This window comes from Telmatherina bonti (genome assembly GCF_933228915.1).
Source record: "Telmatherina bonti genome assembly, chromosome: 14".
Lineage (NCBI taxonomy): Eukaryota > Metazoa > Chordata > Actinopteri > Atheriniformes > Telmatherinidae > Telmatherina > Telmatherina bonti.
In genome coordinates this window covers 28442097-28463205 of record NC_136612.1, presented here as the reverse complement: position 1 = coordinate 28463205, position 21109 = coordinate 28442097, and the positions used below count along the sequence as shown (strand labels likewise).

The following is a 21109-nucleotide window of genomic DNA, read 5'->3' as shown; positions in this document are numbered from 1 at the left end:
TCAGAACTACACTTTAAAGGTGCAATGTGTAAAAATTACTGCCATCTAGTGGTAGAAAATGGGCATAGCTACAACTTCAATCACAATGCACGGTTGTGAAAGGATCAAGGTCAAAATTGTTTGATAATAAAACGTTTTTGCCTGCAATTGGATCCAGTGGACTCAGGTGCAGCGATGGCTGCAAATAAAGGTAACGACTTCAAAATTGTCTACATGTATACAATCTTCCTCTGGATGCCCTTTGAGGTGTTACTGTGCTCTAATATCCTAGCTGCCATGTATGTGGACCCATAAGCAAGTAGATCTACATGGCTCATTTTAAGAGGAAAAATGTAAAATATTGTAGTACAGTGATTAGATAAAGAAATGGTGTTAATAATATATTAATTTGTTCTGACATGACCAGTTTATGACACAATGCACCTTAAAGTTTAATCTTTATTTCTGATGGCCGTTTTTTTTTTTTTTTTTTAATAAGCACTCTGTTCTTTTTACTCATATCCTTACTTGATTTTTGTTTTTCATAAAAAAATAATAAAAAAAAAACACTAAAAGCCCAAAGCTCGGCCCGACGTACACTGCAGTCCACAGCTACTTTGTACAGAGCATGTGTGGATTTCTTGAAGTTTGTGCTCCAGCTCGAGTTAATGCCTACCATCTAGTGGCCACTTTACAAACAAACATTTCAGCCGGTCGCATCATTTCCTTTAATGAACTCAACCAAAAAAGCACATTACAAAAATTGTGGATTTTTTTTTGTTGTTTTTTTTTTTTTTTACAGACACATGATACCATTTTTCTCCTCCCTTTCTTCTTTTGAAAACAATAAGAAAAAGGTACTGAATTATTGTTTTTTATTTTTAAAGCGCGATATCATTTTATTTATGTAGAAAATAACGGCACCAAAAAAAAACAAAAAACCTTTGTTGTAAAAGTTGTCAGGGAGGCGAGGGGGCAGAAAAATTAGACGAGGCCTTCAGGGCCCACCAGGGAAAGCTGGAAGAGTCTGTGTATGTTTCTAGCTTTATACTTCAACAAGCTGGTTAGCATGTGTATTATGTGGTGGCTTAATCCATTTATAAGACTTAAACATGAGAGCTACAGGCTTGACACAACACCAAGGCTTGCTGGAAGTAGGAGAGCAATACCTTCAGGTGGGCGCAGTCATGGTTCAGCTAAGTTGGGTTGCAAAACCATCATACATCTAATAGTTTTCCAAATGTACACAACTGCCGTCCAACGCAGAAGCTTATCCCACACAATCGCTGAGACCATTCAGGGGTTGTTTGCACCACCACCATCATATAAGGCCGAAAACAGGAGCTAGCATGTAAAAGGGAACATAAACTTCATCATCCAAACACTGATAATCTTGTTCGAAGTGGGCACTGCAGTGGATATGACAATCATACATTTATTAGAAAAAATATAGGTCAATGCTGCTTTGGGAATTGACCGTCAGCTGAGGAGCACTCGGCTCCAAAGCTCCATTTCATTCAACTCCAGACCTTTTGATGTCAAGGAATGAGCAGATCTGAAAGTGGTTCAGGTCCTTAATTTAAACATTTAAGGACATTTGTCACCACATTTTAAAATACTCTTACCATAACACCCAATAGTTCTGGGTTTGTTTTTTTTTTCAGATAGCTGAAACGTTTGTGAGTTTACCTGAAACAAATCCTAAATCTCTTCCATTTAAACATTCATTTTCAAAATCTTGGATTCAACTTTATCTACCTGCCGCTGGTCCAGTGAGTCACTTTATGTGGGGGTGTAGTGCATTCTCCAGCTGCCTTTTCCTTAAGGCCAGAGTTGCTGGAACTTTCCCATGATACCAGACTCTACCTCACGAGTGGACAGAGGGTCAGTGGGCGGCTCCATGGGAAAAACGGAGGTCCTGGTCTTTCGGAAAGTGTGCTGCTTTGGTAGGACCAGCAGTCTCTAGTCCAGCTGGAGTCTCAGCTGCAGCTGAAGATTTAGGTGGAGAGTCAGCAACCCAGGGTGGAGGTGGCTTTCCCTGAGCTGGAGCATCCACAGCCGAAGCAGGGTCTTCAGTTTTCTTAAAACGTGCAGCTTCCGAATCCTGTTGAGAGATGAGCTGCAGCAGGGCTGCTGCCACCGCAGGGCTGATGTCCTGGCTCGGCTGAGTTTCTGACTCAGTCTGCTGGGGGTTGCCAAAGACAGAAGCTGGTGGAGGGGGTCCAGGTGGAGAGGGTGGACGCTGTTCACCACATGAAGGCAACTGGTTGGTCACAAGTTGCTTCTTTTTTGACACTGCAGCATCTAATGGGGTCAAACAGAAAAAACACAAGCCATTAGACCATCAAGGAAAAATGCTTTGTTTTGTTTATTTCGTGTTTATTTTCCCCAGAACTTACTGCCCTAAACTGCGTCTTTAAAAAATAGTCCACGGTTTTTAAACAAAGCTGACATGGAATTACACAATCTCCACTTCCTGTTTTCACCACTAGAGAGAATAGTACTCGAGTGATGTGTCACATCAATATCTGCTCAAATCTGTTTTTTAGTGTTCTTGGCAGAACTAGTGACAATAAAAACATGCTACAATGAATGCAAAAAAAAAAAAAAAAATAAAACCCAAACCTTAAAACAAGAGCATGTCTGGCCAGTGCAAATACATAACTATCAATAAAATAAATCCAAGAGTTGAATGACAATACTCTTTGATACAATTGACTGGTCATTTATTCTTTATTGAAAAAAAAAACAAAACTTATTTAACCTCTGAAAATAGAGGCGAAACGGTGGAAATGCATGAACAGATGTGCCCATCCCCAAACAAGTGCCTTTATTCAAATTAAAAATAAAGGAACTGTGTTTAAAAAAGGAAATAAGGGATGTAGAAAGTGGATGAACAGAAACACAACTTATGTAATTAAATCAAATTACAGTAATTAAAGGCCAGGACAGAATTTCTCACCCACAGTGGTCTTTCACCTTCCCAAAACTAGTATGGTGCAAGACGGACCAAGCCTGTGAGTTTCAACGTCGTAGGGTAAATTAACCAGGACTTGTACAATTCCAGTATCAGCAGCATGGCTGTTCAGCTAATCACTGTCTACACACACCAATACCTGACCCAGAGTGAACAGCAAACAGAAAACAAAATGTGATAAAAACAAAGTTAAAGGAAACACATGCAGGTGAGCTCTAAAAGATCCAAAACATTTATTTTCACTTGATAATTTATTTCTTCATAAAAAGGCTGACATTACAGACTGTTTAAAGCAACATCTCTTTCGGTGACAAGTTCATGACACCACCTTTATATAATGAAAATGAAGTGAGGAAGAAAAACATGTGGAAATGAGACAAAGACGACTGTGAGAAAGAAAAGCGGGGGTTGGGAGGGACACAATGAATCTTTTTTTTTTTTTTTTAAACTTGAATGAAAAACACTAAACTGTCCTCTGATCTACTGAGCACACCAGTGATGCACCACCGACACCCATGTGGCCCAAACTTTTACCTGGCTACCAGGGTCACATGACAGTCAAAGTGTACACATTTGACCGAGTTTCTTTCTTTTCTTTTTGTACAACAGGCACTGAAAGGGGAAGATGGTGAGTATGTGTCAAGGATAAAAGATGGACAGATGTGAGAGAAGTCTAATAGCCCCTTTCATTTAAATCATTAGTGATTTGTAAATCTCATCAGGTAGCCTAAATCCTAATAAATTTGATAGAGTATATAGAATTCTTGGGTACTAAAACTCTGTCAGCTTCACTCTGCTTTCCACATTCTTATGTATTCCAGCAAACTTTATTGTTTTTATTTGCCCTCTAAAGACTAAACCCAGACTTGCCCTTGGAATCAGTAGTAGAAGCAGATGAACTGCGCGTAAGCGCCTCCTCTGGCTGAACGCCATTGCTTTCATCTCCTTGCTCCTCAGTTTGTGGTTTTATGATTTGCCCCAAAATTAAAGCAAGCAGGTTGGCCTGGTCTTCCTGGCTGAGAGATGGCTCTCCAGGTGGGGGTGAGGGCTCCTGGGGTTCAGGCGGTGGCTCCGGAGGCTGGGAGACAGCGGCAGGCTGGGCTTGGTCCTCTGGAGCCCCCTGGTGGTCAGAGGCCTCACCGAGGGCTGACAACAACTGGCTGAGAGTCTCTGGATTGGAGAGGTTAAGGAGCTGGGCCACCTGTGGGAGGTTGAGGTCAGTCTGTCCTTGGAGGAGGTTCAGCAACACAGCCAACTCCGTTTGATTCAGTTGCTCTGCAGACACTCCCAAGCCTGAACAAACATTTATACAACAGGAAATATCACAATAAGAAGGAATTTAATACAATTTCAGTGGTCTGTTAGAAAATAAAAAGTAAATACTGGAATCTGGACATTTCCATGTGGTCCATTATTCCATTAATATTAGTTTAACTTTAACATTTCATAAAATATAAAAAGAAAGGAAAAACTAAAAGGTTTGCTTCTGGAAAAATCTCACTAAACTCTGAGACATCTTTGTTACCTGATAACTCACTCTCTAAGTTTGCTGTGGAAGGAGGTTTTCCTGGGGGAGGTGGTGGCGCTCCGGTTGGACTGCTTGGAGGACGACTATTCTCACCGCTGGAAGTCCCGGTGGCGTCTTTACGTGGCACTTTGGACACAGGTACATCCTCAGTTTGTCCGCTCTGACGAGCTCGCCTCCTCTTTTTACTCCACAGCTCATGACAGTCCTGATGGTGAGGAAGACTGCAAGCAGAGAGAGAAAACAACCAGACACTTATTTTATTACAAGACTAAAACCTTAAAGCAAATACAGCTGTTCTCATGTACGCATATCTGATACTCTGGCATGGAAACATGGCATCTCTCTTGCTCGATGCAATACTTTGGCAGTCTGTTAGTGTGTACACAGAGGGCTTGAGTTACTGACTCTGGTGGCGGCATCTTGTTGGGCTCTACATCACAGAGGAAGTCACTGAAGAGAGCTTGCTCTGATGTGCAGCGACGCGTAGGGTCGAGGGTCAGCATTCTATCCAGCAGGTCCAGGGCAGGAGTGGGCAAGCTGTGCAGCAAGGAAGAGATTTTTCACTTATAGAACCAGATCCAGGGTGAATCACAGACACTTTAGGAAATGACTGCATGTCTACATACAAGGCAAACTCCTCCCGCAGCCGCCGCCTGTACTGCTTCTTGGGTTTCATGGTGTTGAAGAGGGGAAGTTTGATGACATCAGGCCAAACTGCAGGACAAGGACTCCCACACAGACGGCTGTAAAAACGGATGAGGTTAAGCACTCAGGGTTGAACATGGAGAAAGGTATTTACATAACAGATTAACTGCTCAATGAATCGGTTTGTTTATTTATTTATTTATTTTGTTATTTCGCAGCAGAAGTGTCACATTTCTTATAAAATTCTGCAATTTGATGCTTCAGATGGTGAACCAAGGTTTTGCATAGTTGGAGAAACATCTACCGTGTTTCATCATGCTGTAGCAGGGCATGTCCTGCTGGTCCAAGGTACACATAAACAAATATACAATGTGCACGTTTCTCATCATTTTAACTCAGGGTGGATCATATAAAAGACACATACATGCATTTATGACTGTTAGCTTACAATCTGTAATGAAGTGTTGGCAAGACAACAGTGAAATCATGTGCAGAAGCTCTTTGCTCTCCAGTTTGATGGTTTTTATATGTGAGGGTTTGATCATTTTAATTCAGTTGAAAGACTAGTTAACTGTGAATTACATTGTAACTTGCTTAATATGAGTGAGTTTAATGATGCTCACAACATTTTCTCTTGGTTGTATTTGAGTATCTGAAGCAGGACCTCCTTCAACCCACACCAGTGTACACAGAACACCCACAACACCACAACTTAAAACCAGTAAAGACAAAGAACTGGTCCTGGACTGAACATCCTTCTGTCATCATTAGTTTGGACAGCAAAGACAGGGCGTTCATCTTCTAATTCTTGCCCATACCCCCTCTCCAACGACTCTTCCTGACCCTGACAATACATTTACAGTGGTCAAGACAGCTTAACAGAAGCTACTTCCTGAGGTTACTCAGGAATACTTTCTTCTCTTTTGCACTACTCAATATATTGACAGTCTGTTAGTGTGCAGACAAGATGGCATCCAAAGTCTTTTCCTGAAGCCAACTTTTATTTTTTTTACTTGGCTAATAAACTACACAGCATCCAAAGAGCAATATGAATTGCCTCAACCATGTTTAACATTTATATATTATATTAGTTAAACTTACAACTGCTTTTCTTAACAAAGTTGACTGCCTTATGTACCAAGTTGAGCAGCGCTGAGTTTAAAATGACATTAAAGCTTTGCTGAAAACAAAACCAAAGCCAATTTTCCTAAAAAAATGAGTCACCCTGCCTTTTATAAAAATAACAATGGTCTCCATGTCCAAATGCCACAAGTGTAGGAAAATTATGCAAAGTGTTCCCTTGACTGTTTTGTACAGACAAGTTCTCTATATCCACCTTTATTATTTGTGCAGTTCTGTAAATTCTTATTGAAGTACTATGAATGTACAACTAACCTGATAAGCTCCAGCTGTAGAAGTTCCTGGTTAGCCTGGAAGATGGGTTTTTTGGTGAAGAGCTCTCCAAGAATACACCTGGGCCATAAAAGAGAAAGTGAGCAAATGAAGTAAGGAGTAACATTTTATTCGTATTCATATTTTACACTGTGACCAAGCTTAATTGAGACTGTAGAATATTTTCAAATATCTTCTGATAAAACTCTTAAATGTATTTAATGAATCTTACTCTTTCTAAAAGCTTTAAACTTCCACAGTTTCACATTTAGTAATAATACACTGATTTAAATATGTTTTCATTTTAAATCAGTTAATTTCATGGAAATTTACAGCTAGTTTTAAAGCCTCAGCTTTAATGTTGCTGCTGCTATATATTAAAGCATAAAAAAATAAACAATACACAATGGACCAAGCTAAAATTGGGTAACAAAAGAATTGTAAAGAGAGTTGTCTGACTGAGCTCAATATGCTTCTTGGTCCCAGAAGTAACCCAGCATTAGAAAAGAAACAGATTGAGTGTAACTGTAAATACATACATCTCAAAATACTGCCACATTCCTGCTTATGCTTCAAAAAATACTTTTAAAACATGTTAGTTTTGGATTATTTATTAAAAAACAAATAACTAAATCATTAAAATAAGTATGATATCCATTTTCAACCCTAAAGCTGAGTCAAAAGGTTATTTATTTAAAAAAACAAACAAACAAAAAAAAAAACAGGCATTTATACTTAGATGGACTCATCAACACATCCTCTGCTTTCCTAAGATGTCAATAAGCGATAACTAAATTATTTAACAACAATGTTTATGAGAACAATTGAAACGTATAACATTAAAAAAAAACAAAAAACAAAAAAAAACCTGTAAAAGTTTATGTGTGTATGAATGGACATAAGCACCATAATGGTCATTTCAGACTCACCCACAACTCCAGACATCAATGGCTGGTGAATACCTCTCTTCACCCAGCAGAAGCTCAGGGGGGCGGTACCATAGTGTGATTACTTTATTAGTGTATGGCCGACTGAAGGTGAGGAAAGAGAAAGAACAGATGGTATGCATTCATACAGCATCTATGCCTCCGTGTGTTCAAGCAGAAACATTTCAGCTGTAGTGGGTACTTGCTCAGACATGGCACCACCTACTGGAAAGTTTTGTACTTAAAAAAATCTAAAGTTCATCAAGTTTGAAAACATTTAACCCTCATAAAAATATCAAATTACCCATTCAAACATGATAACATATGCACTAAGCATACATCCTGTGTCCATTCGTCACATATCACTGCAAGCATGTTTGTCTTACCTTTCCTCTGAATTGTAAAGTCGAGCCAAACCAAAGTCAGCCAGTTTGATCTGGCCCCTGCACAGGAAAACACACACAAACATTACAGGTTACGAGCCACACAATCGACAAATGTCAAACAACCAGCTTCCAGTAAAATGTTTGTGCAAGAGAAAAATGTAGCATAAAATGTACACTACACTTTCAGACAAATTCCAAAACAAAATTATTTTTATTTTCAGCTTATTTTGTGCAAACGTCCTTGTTTTGACTTCTAGTAAATCAGTGACAGTTGAACTCTGCATTTGTCATTCAGAAAATATGATACAATTCTTATCATAATGTAAATATGGATATCAAAGTTTTTGTAATCATCAAAATATTACAAACTTGTTTTCTGACATTTAGGCAAGAAATACTTTTAGGGAACTGTCTGTTTACTCAGAGCCACTAAATACCCAAACATCATTATCTAAAACAACATCTGACAGGATCTGCTTGTTATAAAGCGATTTAAAGACTTAGCTGGATTAACTGGTGGCCGCCTTCTTAATGTGCTGTTCTTGTATTCCCAGGAATCAAACTGCAGCACTTATGCATGCTGATCAAACTCATTTCAACACCTGATGAGGCACACCAAGTATCCATTTTTTGCTGAATGCTCCACCACAAAGCAAGACTCTGATTAGGACCTTATACTCTTAGCAACTAGTTGAGATAAACTTTTTGCAAGCATCTTGGCTAGGTTAGTGGATGGATGCTCAACTATCTTGACACTACTGCATACTTACACAGCTGTCATTTGAAGCACCAATTTAATTATGAATCAGCAGCAATTGGCTGCTCTCTTTATGTACGTTGACCAATAATAAACTTGTGAAACAAAAATTTAAAGTTGTGGCAATATTTAAAGGGCACTTAGATGGATACAACTAATTTGTATCTTCTGTTTTGATGTTGATTTGTATTACTGGATAAAATGCAATAAAGTAAAACATTTCAATGTTAGTAGCTAAAATATATCAAACAGATACGTTAGAATTCCTCTGTAGCTTTTATTACTCTTCATCTGCAGTGATAATCCGCATTTTGATAATCGAAAAGATGTTAGTCTTTTTGAAGAATTAAAGGCTTGTTCTGCATCAGGCAAACAAAATAACGAGATTGCTAAAGCAACTAAACTGGATTAAGAACTACCTTGTGGATGACTACAACCTGGAAGGATAGTGATAAATTACCATCTTTGAGGAAATAATGTGGTTGGAAGAATATTATGAATGGCTGTAACTGGAAACTGCTTAAATGTTTGGTGAAACCAGAAGAAAAAATAACAACTAAACATGTTTGTATCTTGTCAGTAGGATTATATTTGTAATCTGCCGGGAGCATAAAGAGGAGGACCTTGTTGTGCAGTCCTATGAGCAGAACACGGTTCTAGACGGATGGATACATCAGGACAAGAGCTGCAGATGAGGTGATGCACCATCACTGCTGTTGGGTACTATACAAGCCTGTGAGGGTGTTATGAGCTGGGGTTGGTTTAGGTGATCAGGCCTAGGTGGCTGTCTGAATATACTTAATAAACATTTCTTTCCTGTTAGAACTGGCATTCTCCAAAATGACAATGCCAAGATTCACTTGGGTGAAATTATGAAAAAATGGGAATCAGAGAACACACCGATTGGCCACCGCAGAACCTCAAAAGTAAAGTGTGTAAGTATTATTCACAGATAGAGGTAAAGCACACTTGAGAATGGACGGTGGCTTTTAGTGGCCAAAATTCTTCCAGACATAAAAATATTTTGATATACAAGTTAGGGGTGGGGAATCAAATGAAAAGAAGAAGAATAAAATCTGGATTTTTTTGCTTCACAGTTTTAAAATTTATTACTTTTGTTTAAAAAAAATATTTGTTTTCAAATAAATAAAAATAATCCATTATAAAAAAATGAATTGAGAATTGATTCTAAATCAAATAGTCACCCCAAAATTCAGAATTGAATTGAATCGTGAGTTTTTTTTAGATTCACATCTCTAATACAAGTACATCCAGTGGCCTCAGATGCAATATTGACCACACAACCATTAACTATTTCAAAATTGTATATATGTGTATTGTTTTATGTGACTTTAGGGCGACACTCGTATCAAACGGTCTCCTAGCACCTACTAAACAAAGTGGAACAGCAGCATTAAAACTTACAGGTTCTTATTTCACACAGGTTTGCTTGTCAATCTACTTTCTTACCTGTTATTCAGCAGTATGTTGGAGCATTTGATGTCTCTGTGCAGGAAGTTGTTCTTATGGCAGTAGTCCAGGCCTTCCATCAGCTGGCGCATGAAGCTGCGGATGTGCTCATGGGAGAACTGGACAAGGCCCGACTCCAGAAGGCCCATCAGGTCATGGTCCATATACTCAAACACCAAGTAAAAAGCACCTAAAAACGGAGTGAACATTTAGAAACAAGCATACATGTGTAAACCACAAGTCTGGAGTTTTTGGTTTTTTTTTTGCAGCTGTTCTTTTTAATAAAAACATTTAACTTCAAATATCTTCAAGTTGGAAGAAAGTACAGTCAATGCACCAAAGAAAGTGTCACAACTGCACTGCCACCTACAGTATGGTGTGTTGTAATTTCCTCCCAGTATAGAGTACGTTACTTTGTCACTACACTTCTTGCTACTCCCTTTGAGTTGCAGCAGCAACTCCCAACTCAACTCAAGACAACTTTTGAGCTGTTTAGAAGTGATGGCGAGCTGAGACCAAAAAGATCTTTCAAACGATATTGTCATTAGTTGTTGACAAAAGTTCTGCAAAGGTAAAAGAAAAATGTCAAGCAATCATTTCCTAGTTCATGTACAACCTTGAACCTATTTAGCAGTCATTTAATTTAATTCTACCTTGTTGCTGACATCCAGCAACCCTGTTGGATTGTATCAGGCATATTACTGGAGTAAACATGTATGATGGGAGATCTCAGCTGGGCATTCTTAATGACGTGTTTATAGTTGGTGTGCCACTCTTTGTACAGATGCACACAAATTGTGGACCCATTGCTTTTTCATGTTGTTGTATTGCAATATTTCAAATTAAGCCAGTAATTTTGATCATTATGTCAAAGTTGGAGATGGAGCAGTCAAAATACTGCTACACGAACAGACACATCAGAAACTCCAGTTACAGCTCAAACAATCATTCATTCAGCTCATACTACAAGGCAAAGGGCTCATTACTGCTGCTAATTACTATATAAAAATCATGGGAGAACATTTAACAGCACTCTTATTCATTCACTCAATAGTGTGACTCATCAGAGTAGATTGATGTGGTCTCTTTATCCAATAATGCTGAGTCTGATAGCGTGCTCACCATACCATGGCCAAAAAGTTGTCTTATTGGTCTGATCAATGTGACTACAGCAGTTTACAGTAGCCTGGTAGAAGTGATGTGCAGATATCTGTAATTCCAACCAGGTAAGATTTCTGTCTCAAATGAGCACAAGTCAGATAAATCCCACGTGATGCCTACAGGTTGTCACCAGATGAACGCATTATAGTTATGAATACGGTTAAAGAAAGAAATGATCATGAGCTTTAAATGTTAGTGTTTACAATTCTCCTTCAGCCCCAATGTGCAAATATACTGAGACATGTGCACACACGCGCGCACACACACACACACACACACAGGTGGGCATATTCTCACCAGTGGATGGAGAGCTTGTCAGATAATATGTGGCTTCAAAAAATAAAAACATATTTTAATTTTCCACATGTCTGGGTGGGTGTCCAAGATAAAAAGTGATCATTTCTTCCGCTATTGATGACAACAGCTACTGCAGACTTCACACACTTATCCTGCATACTGACAACCAAACAGGTGTACCGAAAGTCTATATTTACAAGCTATTCACAAACATCTCTCCTCCATTGTGTGTGCTGTCTTGCATCGGTCAAAAGTCTGAATGTTTTCAACCCTGTGAAAGTATTTAAAGTTGACAGCATGAACTCAGCTCCTTGAATACATCTGTATTGTATCACTGATCAATAAGAATGACAGTTGAAAACTGGAAATACATTTTTTTTTTTTTTGCTACCTGAATTATAAACATTTTCTGATGATCTTACCTTTATCCTTTTTGAAGTCAAGCGCATCCTGCTTGTCAGTGACAATTTCCTTCATGTTGACAACACTGCGGTGTTTTAACTGTCGTAAGATTTTGATCTCTCTAATAGCTGTGATGGGAAAACCCTCTTTCTCATTGTCCAAACGCACCTTCTTCAAAGCAACCAGTTCACCTGACAAGGAAGAACATATAGTGTATTTTGAGATTAAGTTTTATCAGTGGTTTGAAGTTTACAATTTAATGAGTTTAGTTTTATAGTGGCTAACATTGAAACAATATGTGCTTACCAGTGTCTTTGTCCTTTGCTTTGTACACCTGACCATAGGTGCCTTCCCCTATTATTCCAATTATATCAAATTTATCTACACAGCGTTTGCCCCAGTCACTCAGGTTATGTTTGCGCTCACCATAACGCGGGCAACAAATCCTAGAAAGCATACATAAGATGACAAAGGCTAGAGTTAATATGGGATTAAGACTTAATACAGCAGTAAATTGGCGAAACAAATAAAAGAATCTGACTTTGGTCTCTTTTTGAGGGTTGTTTGGGGCATTGGAGGAGGCTGGCGAACAGGGGACTGTGGAGGTGAGGAGTCCGCTCCAGGCAGGGTGGGTGGTAGAGGAAGGTCGATGAGAGATGGCCGGCTGCGAAGTTCTTTTTCCTTTTTTGATAGCCTCTGAGGAGGAGTGGACTTCTTTGGACTGAAAGAGCAAAAACATAATTTTAAACAAAATGTTAATGAGAGAAAGCAGAGTCTATATATCTACTAGCACTATATATACAAATAAAGATGCCCAAAGACCTGTCTGCATACACATCGTAGGACAGAACATTAAGTGCTTCTTTGATTAATAGGAGTTTTGAAGATGTGATCTATAAATAATGTGAGACAGTTAATCCATATTACATGTTGTGCCTTGGGTAAAAATATATCATACATCTCTGAATCTTTGCTCAGTATTTTGGACCAGAATCAGATTTGTTACATAATATAAAGTAACACTTTGAAAAGTCATCGTAAGTCCTCAGTTGATGCACAAGTTGGAAGAAAGTAGAGCACGCAGTGTGCATGTGCAGCTCACTCAGCCCATAAGGTGGCACAGATGATGGTGATTATTTGTGGATCAAAAGGACAAGACAGTTTGTCAAAATTATGACTAAGTTTATATTATGTCTGGGTGATAATTGCCCTATATGTTCTTGATTATGAAAAAACCCTTGCATAGTAAACAAAAGTGCACAAGACAGCCATAAATGACAACAGCTTGCTTTTCAATATGGTCAATGCTGCCACTGGAAAATGTTCATTTGCTGATTATACAATGAAGGAGACATGACCATCACTTATTAAATAAAATTGCTGTAATGTGTTTGACTATGTGCATTGAGCCCATTGCATTTAAGTTTTTTTTTTTTTGTATTTGATTTTTATGTATATATATCCATAAAACTGCATTAAAGAAGGCAGTGGGTTTGTCTTTCCTGTTTTTAGCCAACATAATTATAGAATATAAACCATACAATCAATTAGGGCTGGGCGATATGACCTCTTAGCAATATCCCGATATTTTTATGGCATGTCACAATATACGATATATATCTCGATATTTACCTTAGCCTTGAATTAATGCTTTGGTGCAGACAATCACATCAGTAAGATGATTTTGTGTCTCCATGAAAACATAATTGTTCATACTGCATCAAGATATGCGGATTTTAAACATTCATGCCAAAAGGATGAAACTGGAATGAAGCAAATTGATCAAAACCGTATTTATTGAACAGTTAAAGCAGTGGCAGAAACATGTCATTTTAAAACAAAATAAAGTGCCTTTGCATGATGTAATAAATGCAACGTATGAAAATACGTGCTCTAGGGGGGGACTTTTCAAATGATGAACTATTATAAAGGCTTTGCTTTATGGATACGTTTTTGAGTTGTCGTGTATATTTTTTTTTTTAATCGCAGAGTTTAGCGTAGAAATCAGTCTTATAATACAGGCAGAATGTCCTCGTATCGTCTCCAATAAACAGCTTCAGCCAGTTTTTAATTCAGGATTTGATTCCCACTCCTTTCTGTACTTTCTAGAGACATGACAAGCTAGATAAATATGCTTGTGTCACACACACAGTGGATGAGGTGAGTAAGTGACAGAGGCTGTGAATGTAATCAAATAGAATTAATTAATTCTGCGTGACGTGAAAAACTTTGTAATTGACGTCCCACTCTGTAATCCAGAGCGGGATCAGTGGCGGATTGTCTGTTCATTGTGACTGTAGGTGGAGTCGTGCAGGTGTCCTCTCTGCTCCTCTGACTGGCTGCAGCTGCAGCCGACTGAGTGCTTTGGGATGGGGAGAGACTCTCGTTCATGACAATAACTTTACAATATGCGCTTTAAAGTCAGTCGCCAAAACACCAGGAAAGTCTCCAATAACTCCAGTAAAAGTCGCTAGATTTGTCGCGAGTCGCTTTTCACTAAAAAAGTCGCCAGATTTAGCGAGAAAGTCGCAAAGTGGGCAACAGTGGCTACACGCTGCCTCTCATGACGTAGCACGTAGCTCACGTTATGTACGTAACTGGGTGCGCTTGCTTTAACTCTCCGTGCAAAGTGGTGCAGAGTCGAGGAGGAGGGAGAAAACCCCGCCCACAGCTACAAACAACTGCGTGACAACAGGATACTCGAATATGACGAATATAGGCATTTTCTGTATCACACAGGCGACTAGCCACGATAACTCGAGTATATTCGATATATCGCCCAGCCCTACAAGCAATGTAAATTTAACTTTGAATGAATAATAAACCCACATTTATAATTCAACTGATGTGACAATGTATCTAACATGAATTTGTTTATGGAATAGTCTGAAGAAAAATGTTAAAGACGCTAACGCTAATTTGACAATGGCAATATATTTTAAATTGTGTGTGTTTTCTGACAAGCATCTCGAAACACCCATTATGTTTTTTTAATAAAGAAGAACTTCAACTAGTTGCTTTTTATAGTAAGAAATGTATATTATTACATATCATGAAAGTTAGTGTGTAAATTAACTTAAATTTTTAGTTATTTAAGTTATGATAATTTCAGTTATCTTACCCAATGTTATGTACAAAACAGGCTGAGTTTCCACAGCAAACTTTTGTACAACTTATTTTTCTTGTGGATTTTAAAAACAGCAAGTTATTTTTCTACAAATACCTGCAGTTATAACATTTACATTTAACCTAGTATTTATTCATCACAGGTTTTCTTTCCTAAAACTACCTCTTGAATTGTGACGTAAATACAGTCAGTGTGTGTCAGGAGTTTCCTCACCTGTCCTGAGTATTTCCCAGCAGCATAGGCGGTAAAGGCAGGGGAGGCAAAGTAGATGTCTTGTGGAGTGGTGTCTGGCGGACGGGGCTGCGTATAGGAACTGAAGCTGGTGACTTGGCCTGGGATGTGGGATGCATAGCGGGCTGAAGAGTTTCTGCCTGAGGGGGGGGGGGGTGGTGGCACCTGGATGGTTGGACAGGGTGGCACAGGGGGCGAGGGCTCCGGTGGAGGTGGTGTAGGGGAAGTAGTAGAGGAGGAAGGTAAAGGCGCTGTAACTTGATCTTCTGCATTGAAAGCGTTAGAAGATAACTGTGCAGTTGGTGGGGGCTGAGTCTCCAGTGCCGCCGTTGAATCTCTTTCTGGCTGCGGAGCCTCAGCTTTAACAGGCCGCGAGGATGTGGAGCTTGCAACTTTGCGAGCAGACGGAAGAGGAGACCCACTACCAGTTGCATTGGCACGAGCTGCAGCCTCAGCAGCCTGACGTTCTTTTTTTCTGCGACTAAGCTCTGCTCCCAAGCTGGAGTTGAGAGGCAAACGAGAGGATGGAGGGGAGCGGCTAGTTGGCCGGTTACTGTGGGAGCTTATCCCCCCTCCACCAGAGGAAGTATGCCTCTTACTGCGGGAACGAGAAGAAGAGCGACGAGACGAAGAGTAGTGCAACGGGGAGCGACTTCTGGACCGGGCTGACCGTCTAAATGAAGCAAACAATGCAACACATGTTTAAAGAGCATGACAAATTAGAAAAAGCATGTGTCTCCCGAAATGTTTCCCACCTTGAAAAAACTAAAATAGTCTTTGATCAAATTCTAGACACAGAAATGAGCCTTTCAATTTGAAAAGGTAGCACAAGTATAAAAAGATACACAAACAGTTTAAAAAAAACTTTCAAATACTTTTGAATTAATTAAAAGCACAAATAAAGCCAAAGTTATTAAAAAGTAAAAGATTATATTTCACTATTAGGCTTGTTTTAACTCAAACCCTGGACTTTTATTCCTTTAAACATAATGTTAAATGCAAATTATGTTAGGTTTGTGTGACAATGTGGCACAGGATGAATCTATAAATGTGTGTTAATGTCTTTCATCATCAATTAACATAGTTGGCGTGATGTTAATCAAAAAACAAATTTCAATGAATTGCAAAGTACACGTAAAACATAAAATTACAAGAAACACACGTTTTCAGGTGCCTGACCGAAAGGTTATCAAAATTTTATTTAGTGTAATGCCAACACCCAAAAGCTTCAGAATAAGGTCTACTATAACATGGAGAACGTCCTCCATCCCAACTCCTCCAACCAGCTTCTTTATAACATTTTGCAGAAGCTGAGAACTCAACATGTCTACCAGACTTAAACACACAATGCAGACTCAAATTATTATAAAAGCTTGAGTTTGGTTTCACTTTCTACAAAAATCTCTCAGCTTGGCCTTTGGCATTTACCATTTCCCCTATAAATATGCCAATGACACAAGTGTCAGCTTTCCAAACTGTAAGCACATTTAACTCAAAAACTTTCAGGGTTGGATATACTCACCTAGACATGGGGCTTGTGCTGGAGGACCTACGGTTCCCATAGGGGCTGATAGAGCGCCTCCTTAAATAGGGGCTACTGTCCCTCTCAAAGCTGGAGGATCTGTGTCTGCTGCCATAAGGACTGTCCGATCTTTGCCTGCTTCGGCGAGACATGTCCCTATAGGGACTTGGGCTTTGTTGGACAATCCTCCGCCGAGAGTAACTATCATCTCCCTGTTGTCCATAGCTACTCCCCAGTGGGCTCTCACTGCCACCTCCTCTTCTGGGACTGGGTGATAAAGCAGAGCTGGTGCCCTTTCTACGTGGGCTTCCCCGACTTGCAGACTTGCCCTTCGGGCTTGACTTGTTGCTCTTGGAAGATTTGCGGTGGGCTCTGTCTGTACGGTTCCTCTGGGAAGAACTGCGGCTACCCTCCCCACGGCCTTCTCTGCGCTGCTGCCTGTCTTTGCGTGACTTCCCTGAGCGACTGCTCTCCTTGCTGCGAGATGAAGATGTGGATGAAGTAGTGCTGCCCACACTGGCTGTGGGCTGCACCTGGGGAGTGAGCATCAACTCCCCACGTCTGGTGTCGCCCTCTGGCTGGAGCTGGCGTTTAGATGAGGAGCTAGATGAGGACGTCTTCTCCTTGCTTTTCGCAGTGCTCCCTTTCTCACGGTCTTTGATGCTCTTTTTCTTGTACCCAAGCTCTCCATTCCCAGAGTCTCTAACTTTATTAGGGTCCTTAGACTTTTTTCGGGAGTGTCTGTGACCCCTATTTTCTCTACTATCAGTCTCTCTGTCAATATCCTCCCTGTCGTAGTCTGGCGAGGGCTCCAGTCGATCCCCGCCACCCAGCTCAGATGGCCTGGAGGACGGCGGATCCGAGAAAGTGTCCGAGTCGGAGCTGATATCATCGTACTCCACCAGAGGCTTCACCGTGTTGACACCAGGAGGCGCCGTATCGCCAAGGGTAAAATCTTCGGGTCCCTGAGTCGCCGAAGATTCCCGAATATGTTTAGCTGATTTATGTCGCTTCCGTTTTGAAGATGAAGACATTGGAGATTTTAACTGCACCTTAACCTTTTTGCTTGTCATGTCTCCCGCAGAAGAATAAGTGGGGCCTTGGGTCTGGTGCGCCACACCGCTGCTAGAATCCGGCTTCCTCTTGGTCCCATGGTGTCGGTCCGACCCAGGCATACCTTACACCGGCGTCGGTGCCTCTTCCGCAACTGGGCCTCGGTAGTCCAGGAAATTCATGAACAGGAAAACAGCAGCTGCTCCAAATGTCAAAACAAGTGTTGCAAAGCAGAAACTAGTCCAAAAAACACACAAAATAAACACTCAAGGCCGCTTACGTCCAGTCATCCTTTGCGCCAATTCATTCCATTGGATCACCGACTTGGTTCTTCGAAAAAGAAAAAAAAAGCCACTGTGGTTTTCCAGAACAACAGCGTTTATGCTTTAAATCTGTCAGTAAATGAAAAAAGTCCAAACCACACATTGGAGCATTGTGGTGTCGTCTCCGTCTCAGCGTAGCTAGCACAGCTAGCTAATGCTCGGCTGCTAGCGAGCAGACTCGTAAAAAAGGAAAAAGTCCCCTTGTGAAAGCTGTCCTTGTCCGGTGCCAAGTTAAGTAAAGGTGTTTTTATTCCACAGAATTACGGTCTTAGCTGTCAGAAACAAGCAATTGCCGTCAATAAGAGACGCTCGTTTCTCGAACAAAATGAAAACTTGACCCGGTTGGTGCTATTTACATGTTCCCTTTAATGTAAGTTTTATCCACTAGAAATTAAATATTGATAAGAAATCATAGTATTTTCGTGTGCAGTAGATGTTCCAGTTTATTATTAATGGCTCTGGAAATCAACCAGGCCTATATTTAGGGCGATGCTAGTGGATTTAATATCATCCACAGCCCTATCTGAATGAGACTACAAACGCCATTGTGGCTCCTGTGACTAGCAACTTCTGCGCACATCAAGAGAAACCGGAAAGAAGGAGCCTGTCAATCTTGTATGTAACCTAGAAACTTCCTATCACAAGAAAGAGCCCGCCTACCGCGCGCATGGGGGCGCCATAGCGACGCATGTTGCTGAAAAATGCTGAGATATGAATCATGTTGTTAAAAGTTAAGTTTCAACCTTTTAGTATATTCGAATTATGACATGACATGTTAAATACTTATATATAAAAAAACATTTAAAAACAAATGATCAAACGTGATAACTTAAGTTTTATGAAGGCCGTGGTGAGATAAATGAAAGCATCGCTTATATCAAAAAGCAAAAAAGACTCTAGAGGCCAGAAAAATCAAAATGCTTTGTAAATATGCATCACTGAAGCAGTATTTTATAAAAAAGCCAGTTTGTTACAAAATACAAACATAAATATGCAGCCGCTATACTATTCTGTCAAATTTTCTGCTTTCAAGTCCTTGTATCATTGCAAGTTCATTTGATTAGTTTTGGTACTATTCAAATTTCTGTTCTGAGAAAGCAGCAAGAATCCCCTGAAAAAAAGGGACTGTAACAAGCTCAAAGTGTTATAATTAAGACTAATAATGGTCACTTTGTTTGGACATAATAAACATTAGTTGCCATGAAAGAAATTTGGTTGTATTTTATTGTGTTTGGGGTATATGTTATGCATATAAACTATGTCTGTTGTGATATGGTAAATGATAAAATCAGTAAATAAATTCTTAGACTGTGTCAAAGTATTCAAAGAAGTTGAAAGAATAACACACTTGATTTCAGCTGTTGTTTGCCAAACTGGACGTTGCAGATTGGATAAGAGATAGTCACTGATTTTGATCTGATTTTGTTGCTCTGTGGTTAATCAAAATAACAAGCCTACATTTTAATATTGTACAAACATTTGCTTATATTGTAATAACTTGTGTATTAATTCACTTCAAGAGCAAGGGAGTATTAATATCTGAAAAGTAAAAGTAAAAACATACATACAATTGTGTGTATGTTTACTAGCTTCAAATGCACTATCCTCTGTTAACAGATTTCTCCTGCTTTAGTTTGACTTGCTAAAGTAGCTTTTTCAGGCTGTTAGATCAGTGTGTTGTGTCGGTTCTTCAAGATGTGCTGCATTTAAAATAAACATATTGCCTAAGATTGTTTTTGATCAAATTTTAACTCTTCAAGCTCAAGCATAACACCACGGAGCCCTAAAACTTAACAGTGCAAAAGCAAAATAAAAAAAAAAAACGCACAAAAAACAATGTTACTATAGGTCATGTATGAAATATTCTTTAATGATTAAATGTTAAGTCTGTCAAAGATAGTCTTAGGCTTGGCTTTTAGAGCAGAGAGCTATGCCAAAACTCATTCAGAGGAAAACAAGGGTTTTGAGCTGGTTCCTCAAGGAGAGGGAGGGGTTGGGGTGACAGTTAAAAGTTGGAAAGCTGCAGTTTAGGAGATAAAACAGTTATTGTTTAATTGGATGGACTTAATCAATCCCCAATTTCACCAGTTCACATGACCCATGTCCCTAGAAAGAGATTAGTTCAGATGGCCATATTTACCTAAGTGACTGTTTTCACTCCAAACTATAACAATATGAGTAAACATAACTGTCTGGAGTAAATAAAAAAAAAAAGAGTATTCTTTTATTGGAGTAGCCTACTATAAGAGTTTTTTTTTATCATAAATTGTGTAATTTCAGTGGCATCTTCATTAAAAAGTTTTTTTCTATTCAATTCTATTTTCCAGTTGACTTGTATTTAAAACTTTCATTATTGCATAAAAAAACCAGAAAACACCAACGTTTCTGTCCAACGATATTGAGCTGTTGTCTTTTTTTTTTTTTTTTTCTTCAAATAATAGATTTGACAACCATATACAAACAGTGATGACAAGGAGTCAGGACAATGAACAGTTTTTACAGGCATACTTATATGAAAAAAAAATTAAGCATGTGCATGAGAGAAAATATAATAAAATGATATTGAATTTGGTTACCTACACAATTCTTACAGATAGTTTGTCATTAAAAGCTGAAAGTGTAAGAATGCTTTTCTCGTTTGTTGAAGAACTTAATGTGGATTAATAAACATTTAGTTTAAAGTTAAAGATATGGTTGTTTGGAAGGGATTTCTTGTATTTGGATTTATGTATATGAAATTTGCTAGTCAAAGTTAATATGTTAACAATGTACATTGAGCTGTTGTCAAGCATGTGTTGCTCAGTGCGGTTACGTAGTTAGACGAGCGGCCGTTCTCGTTGCTGATTTGATATCTTTGTCAAATGGGGCGTGGCTAAAGAGAAACGAGGAAGTGGTGTTTCCTCTGCAATAACAAAGTTGCTTTGTGTGTAAAT

At 39.2% G+C, this 21109-nt stretch overlaps 1 protein-coding gene across 1 annotated transcript; it reads right to left on the bottom strand.

Annotated features, from left to right (window-relative positions):
* Positions 1–905: 905 nt before the first annotated feature.
* On the bottom strand, positions 906–18715 carry cdk12 (cyclin dependent kinase 12). The gene is given in 15 exon segments (XM_079253579.1): positions 906–2283; positions 3827–4249; positions 4494–4705; positions 4890–5021; positions 5111–5227; positions 6525–6602; positions 7451–7552; positions 7834–7890; positions 10061–10250; positions 11941–12111; positions 12227–12366; positions 12462–12641; positions 15261–15428; positions 15430–15951; positions 16801–18715. Coding segments are annotated over 15 exon segments (4086 nt in total). The 5' UTR covers positions 17976–18715; the 3' UTR covers positions 906–1864.
* Positions 18716–21109: the final 2394 nt, after the last annotated feature.